Source organism: Plasmodium cynomolgi, chromosome 5 (genome assembly GCF_000321355.1).
Source record: "Plasmodium cynomolgi strain B DNA, chromosome 5, whole genome shotgun sequence".
Classification (NCBI taxonomy): Eukaryota; Apicomplexa; class Aconoidasida; order Haemosporida; family Plasmodiidae; genus Plasmodium; species Plasmodium cynomolgi.
In genome coordinates, this window is record NC_020398.1 from 428,217 (window position 1) to 435,196 (window position 6,980).

The 6,980-nt window shown below is 41.3% G+C and overlaps 2 protein-coding genes across 2 annotated transcripts; one reads left to right on the forward strand and one right to left on the reverse strand.

The window, feature by feature from the left end:
• Positions 1–951: 951 nt before the first annotated feature.
• Positions 952–1,605, forward strand: PCYB_051970 (ribosome biogenesis protein NEP1; the record flags this gene model as incomplete). Its single annotated transcript, XM_004221078.1, has 1 exon — positions 952–1,605. A coding segment is annotated over one exon (651 nt), but the record flags the coding sequence as incomplete, so codon positions are not given.
• Positions 1,606–3,231: 1,626 nt separating this feature from the next.
• Positions 3,232–4,192, reverse strand: PCYB_051980 (hypothetical protein; the record flags this gene model as incomplete). The annotated part of the gene is made up of 2 exons (XM_004221079.1): positions 3,232–3,522; positions 4,115–4,192. 2 exons carry the CDS (start codon positions 4,190–4,192, stop codon positions 3,232–3,234), a joined length of 369 nt encoding a protein of 122 aa, XP_004221127.1.
• Between the last annotated feature and the right edge of the window lie 2,788 nt (positions 4,193–6,980).

Below are 6,980 nucleotides of genomic sequence, written 5' to 3' on the forward strand. Positions count from 1 at the left end.
CCCCCATGGTCATTCTCTATCATAGGTACCACCTTTACGGAAGGTGACGGCTTCAACCGTTTGTGTTATGTTATATCCCTCCGGATGCGCAATTTGTGTAGCAGGCGTGTATAAAGGAACATAACCTAACCCATTGGTGTATGTTTTTATACCCCCCTTTGTGGCCACCCCATGTGACGGCTAGCCAATTTTTTTTTTTTTTTGCAAAAAGTTATGAACCGTTCAGGCGAAAAAGAAGTTGCGTTTCCGTCCTGCAATTTTTTTTTTACCCCCCAATTGCGCCGCTACGGTTATCGTTACAGCTACGGTCATCGTTGCAGCTACCGTTACCCATTACCATTACCGTTGCTGTTTCCCTTTGAGGAGAAATCGCCCCCTGAGTGGTGGTCTTCACTGGGCGGGCGGGCAGTTTCCCCCCGCTGCATTTGTTGGGCGGCGCTTTTTTGCACTTGGCAATTCATCCCACCATGGACTCCTTTTCCCATGTTGCTGCTTCACTTTTTTTTACCCCCCAGCGTGAAAGAGAATTCCCTTTGAAAAGGTAGCCTCTCCTATCTCGCGTATTTTGGGGGGGAAAAAGGAAGAAACCACATCTGCTATAGAGCGGTTTTATATGCATAAAACAGGTGACTTTTTTTTTTTTTTGCCATTTTTGTGACATACATCTCTTCGTTTCTTTTCTCCATTTTGCGTGCCCCCCCAAGACTGGCCGCCATTGCCGCCATTACCGCCACTGCCGAGCAAACCATTTTTTCCCGCTCCCTCCTGTTTTCCGCCACAATAGGGGAAATAAACGAGACAGTATGTAGCCTTGAGCCGAGTAGGCATCTACCCCTCACCAGCAGCCTGCGCACCGCACATACAGCGGTGGATATCCCCTCTCTTCCTCTCCCACATTGCTGCCAAACAAAATGAGCTCTCCCGAACGAGGAGTATCACCCCCCCCTGCAGAAGAATATAAAAAGGAGAAACGAGTTATTATCATTCTTGAAGGGGCCCACTTACAGCTAATCGAAACGAAGAGGTACATTTACGAGCTAGCCAACAGCATGAAGCATAAGCACTTATTAAGAGACAGAAAAAAAGATGAGGAAATAAGAAACTACAGACCCGATATCCTACACCAGTGCCTAATTCACCTCTTAGAAAGTGCACTAAATAAATATGGCCTCTTGCAAGTGTACATAAAAACACATGACAACCAATTATTCTTTGTCTCTTCGAATTTAAAAATTCCGAAAACGTATGACCAATTCGAATCCCTAATGGTTACCTTCCTACGGAAATATAAAATAAAGGCAAATGAAAAAAATTTGTGTTTGCTAAAATTTCTGAAAAATGACTATAATGCTATTTTACCAATTAATGGAAAAAAAATTGGCTTGTCTGTAAAGGGAAGGAAAGTACATTTGCCTGACTATGTTCAGAATTTCCAGAACGAAAATACCCCCGTCACGTTTTTTATTGGGGCGGTGGCCTACTCCAATCCAATTATGAAGCTTGAAAATTTAGACGACAACATTAGCATTTCTGAATTCAGCCTTAGTGCTGCCACGTGCTGCTCCACCATATGCTCAGAGTTTGAGAATTTGTGGGGCGTCTTCTGATGGGTCGCCTTCTGGTGGGTTGCCTTCTGGTGGGTTGCCTTCTGGTGGGTTACCTTCTGGCGGGTTGCCTTCTGATGGGTCACTGCGGGGGATTTTACCGGTGGAGTGCCCCTGCTGACGTCAGCACCGCCGGTTGCGCTTTCTCGATTGCTAATCTAGTTTGTTCATTTTTTTTAATTTTTTTTAATTCTTTGCGCCCACGCAACATCGGACATGGCGCACGTACCGATCGGCACGGCTCACATTTGAAAAAAAAAAAAAAAGTTTTATTTGCCCCATAGGCAAATTATAAATGCGTTGTAAAAATGTTAAAGTTTGCTTCTTTTTATTTGAATTATTTTTTTTTTTTATTTTTTATATTTCCCCCACACACACACTCCGTTGTGCCCCAATTCGAGGGCGTAATTTTCCATTCAAACTTTGTTTCAACCACTTTGATAAGCCTGTCCATCGGAATGGTACCTCCTTAGGGTGAGTAACTTGTGTGCACTTTTGGCAGTTTGGTGCGCATATGTAATGGGGGGAAGTATGTAGGGGGTGACCTACCGACCAACCAACCAACCGCTTCTTCCCCACATGATCGCCACTCCTTTTCCGCTTTTTTTTCATTTTCTTATTTTATTTTTTTTTGGAGGAGAATATAGTCTTAACGGCACTAAAAAAGCATATTTTTTTAAAAAAAAAAAGGAGTTTTAAAAAGGGAAATGCAAAAAAAAAAAAAAAAAAAAAAAAAAAAAAACTACAAAATGACGCAAAATAAGGTAACATAGAGTAACATAAAATGACGTAGCAGACGTGGTAGCCTTGGTAGACGTGTTAGACGAGATAACAACAGGAATGAACATGGTAATTGTGGGGTGATGAAAGGAATCATAAGGGCGTGACCTGTGCACGGCATATGTTAGACTGCTGGTAGCATACGCTATGCACGTTACACGTTATATGCACTGTGTAAATATGCTCACTTGGGGGGGAGAAGGGGTTCACGTGCAGTCATATATATGCACACATGAGTACGGACGTACGCGCGTACGCATGTATATATATATATGTGTCCAATTTTAAAAAAAAAAGGTGAGGGGTAGAGGGGGGGTGCAGGAACGCACACGTTGTACACGCACGCACACGTTGTACATGCACGCATACATGCATACCTACATGCATACCTACATGCATACTTATATGCGTACTCACATGCTCACTTGCCACACACACACTTGTCGTACACGCGGCACTGCCACTAATGCACCTCCGCGTGCACAATACTCGCCAAAAAGGCACGCAACGTGGAGGGGATGAATGGACGCACGTTGGCGAGCACTGCCTTCACTGAGTTTGTCCCGCTCTGTCAAACTGATGCCGCATTTTTTGCTGCTCACGCGGCCGCTCCGGACGTGATCGTCTCGATTGCCGCGATTGCCGCGATTGCCACTATTGTATCGATTGCCGCGATTGCCACTATTGTATCGATTGCCACGATTGCCACGATTGCCGCGAATGCCGCGATTGCCGCGAATGCCGCGATTGCCACGATTGCCGCGCTTCTTCCGGTACTGCCAGCACAACCGCTGCATCTTCATGCTCTTTTCTTTTCCACCAAAGGGGGCGGTGACCCCTGCCCAAATTAGGCCTTCTTTTTGGGAAAGTACCTCCACAGCCAGGAGAAGTACCCCAGTTGCACGTCTCCACCGGCATCCGCATTTTTTTGTGAATTACTGTCCGCGCCGCTTTTCTCTTTACTATCAGTTGTCGCAGTTTTAGACTTGCCGTCTGTACTGTTCACATCCTTCTTGGCTGGGTCTTTTTGAACACTTTCATTTTCGCTTTTTTTCGGAGATGGACTTATATCTTCAGGTTTTTTCACAACCTTTATGTTTTTTGCGATCACTGTTTTTTTTACCGGTAGGTTGAAGTCCTGCGGGAAGGCACAAAAAAAAAAAAAAAAAATACGACGTTGTGTTGGTGTGGTCCAGGAATAACTACGCAGCGGAGATGTCTCACTATCGATCTATCTACGTATCTGCTTTTTTTTTTTATTTTCTCCTCCACGTACTGAGATGCATCTCCGTTCGCCCCCCCCACTATTTAAGCAGTTGCCCCATTTAAAGCTCGATAATAAAAATTGCATGCACAGGTCAGGCAAAAATGGAAATACAGCCAAAAAAATTATGACTCACCAAAGGGGAAAAAAAAAAAAAAAAAATAAAATAATAAAATATAAAGTAGAACAAACGGAAGAGAAAACAATGGTGGGTACATTTTTGAGCACCCCATGCTGCTTGCAGACGAAGGAGAGCTGCCTTTTCACCATCACGTGGTGGCACATACGTCGCAGCGCAAAAGCGTACACGTAAATCCACCTCCATCTGCTAGTATGCACAATTGTATACATGCAAATAATGTCCATTTTGCACACACACACACGTAGGCATATACTGTATGAACGCAGCTGCGGGGGGAGGCGATGGGACACACTTCTTTGCCTGATTTGATCTGTTTTTCTTTACCTCTTCTTCTTTCGAATTGGGTTTCTTTAATTTAATATTGGGGTTGCTGGTCGTGGGTGGTTTATTAACTTTAGTCATTTTCGTTATTTATTTAATTTTTTTTTTTTTTATTAAAAACAAAATTTATATTCCTGGTTATGGCTGTTTTTTGTTTTGTTTCATGTATACAAAATGGGGGAAAGGGGTGGGTGGCTGTGGCTGGACATGAAATTTTTTTTATTCCTATCTGTGTGATGTATTTTATGGTAGGTGGCAACTTCGGGGGCGTGTACACGTATGCGCATATGCAAGTGCGAATGTGTACTGACGAATGTACAAGGCTTGCGAACGCGTTACTCAGGGATGGGTTGGGGGATGCAAAAGGTAACGCGCATTCGCGATTCGCATGTATATATGTGTTTATATACACAGTAGCATACATGCATTAAGGGCATACATACATACGTATATACAATACATACGTACATACAATACATACATATAGTGCGAAAAGTGAAAAAAAAAAAATTCAAAGAAATGCGATATTTCAAAGACAAAAAAATAAGTTAAAAAAAAAAAAATTATAGCAAATTAGGCACAATGCATCATTTCTTTTTACATACAGTTTCACTAAATCATATTCAGAATGAACAAGGAGAGAGGAGTCATTCAGCAAAATTCACGTAATGATTAAAAAAAAAAAAAAAAACTAGTGCGATGGCATGGATTATAGCGTAGCATTTATCATGGCAGTGCAACGATAAAGTATTAAAACGGCAAAAAATAAAACGAGAAAAATAATAATATTGCGCGTGTTTTGCTACACCAAAAAATTGGTACGCTTACGCATATTGACATACGCGAAGTGAAGGAAGCGCTTACTACTTATGCTGTGCTGTGCTATGCTGTACTATGCTGTACTATACATACCGTACCGTACGCAATGCATGGTGCGCGCGAAGTTATTATAAAATACCAAGTTACAAAAAAAAGCTGATTGCTTTTTTTCGTATACTTAAAAAAAATTGTTAGGATTTTTTTACTTGTTTTCGGTTTCTGTTTCTGTTTCTGTTAAAAATAAAAATTCTTTTTTTTTTTTTGTCATTGCTCCTTTTACTTGCGCTTTATATTTTTGACCAATTAAAAAAACGTAAATGGACGATAAACTGATATAAACGGCAAAAACAATGAAGCGATGCAGTTTAAAAACTCACTCACTGCATTGAGGTTAACAATATGCAGCAAAAAAACTATGTGCTTATATAAGCAGCAAGTAAATAAACAGTTACTTTACTGTGCTACCACGAATCGTACAATTATATACAACTCTACCGTGCTGCTAATTATATTACAGCGCTGCGGTAGTCATATAACGTTATATATTGCTGCGAGCAGCTAAAGCGCATAGGCAAGGCAAGTATATATAAAAAATTATACCTCAATGCCACAGCTTTTTTTTATATACGTACAGGCGCGCACGTAATATTATAACAATAGGGTTATATATAATAGTACATAAGTATAATGCAAATATAAAATATGCACGGATTACTTACCAAACCTTTGCATTAATGCTATTCACATTTATTAACGCTGCTTTTTCAGCATGAAAGAAGAATCAAGGAAAAGTCAACCCATTCGCATATGTACAATTGTACATAATATTTTTCCATAACGTTATGTAATAAGTACGTTGTTCATCTAACGCTTGGCACTTGATAGAAGTAGTGAATTGTAAGGGTTAAGTTTTTTACAGCTTTAATAGCATTGCCATGTACACGTATAAATTTTATATGCATAGGCGCAGCGAATATATTATATAAAATATGCTTTAACACCTTTAGCCCTAAAGAAGCGAACTAAAAAGCGTGAATGGTTACATTAGGTATATAATACCTTTTAAATATGCTTATTGTACAGAATGCACATGATATGTATACTTGTGTAGATTTTCAATAGAGCACGTACGGGTGGTGGAGGTGGCAGAGTAACTAAATAAAAGCTTTTTTTAAAAGTACATCACTGTAATATATACGCCAAAAAAATTAGTACTTAAATTGTACGAAATGAAAGATTAGCGCTAAAAAAAAAAAAAAAAAAAAAAAGAGGCGTTTTTAATTAACCCATGCAACGCTAATTTGTTAAGCACGCCATTGCATTTGCCCGCTCGCGCTAATTTGTTGAGCTTAGATTTGTTGGCGTTGCTGAGTTGGGGTGTCCCTTTCGGTGAAATTTGGGCAACTTTTTGGCAACCGTTTTGGTAACCCTTTTTTGGCAGCCTTTTTTTTTGGTAACCCTTTTTTGGCAGCCTTTTTTTTTGGCAACCTTTTTTTTGGCAACCTTTTTTTTGGCAACCTTTTTTTTGGCAACCCTTTTTTGGCAGCTTTTTCTGCACTTTGTGGGGCAATTTTGTGGTGCATTTCTTTTTAGGCCAAATTGTTCACCGTGAGCCACCGCCTGTCGTTGCCGCTCCGTCAGTTCAGTTCATCGCGCACACTGCGCCTGTTCATCAGTACGGCAAAACGAACACCCCAGTGGGAAAGGGTTTGGGGGGATCATCCCTCTGCGTTGAATTCACCTATTTTGCTTTCTTTACCGTACCTTGCCCCGCTCGGCAATTTTGTTCGAACACGTTTGCTTTGGGTTGCGCAGCGTTGAACTGCGTACCTGTGTGTTCAGGTGACAGACCGGGTCGTTTCGCGCGCCGGGGGGGGGCTTCATTTACCAGTAAATATACCTATACGTATGTATATATCATTTGTGTGTACATTGGTGGCGTACATTGGAGGCGTACATTGGAGGCGTACATTGCTGATGAACGCGGGTGGGGCAGCTCACAGCATATCTGCCCCTTCGGTTGACACGTCCCCTCCCAATGAGCTTGGTT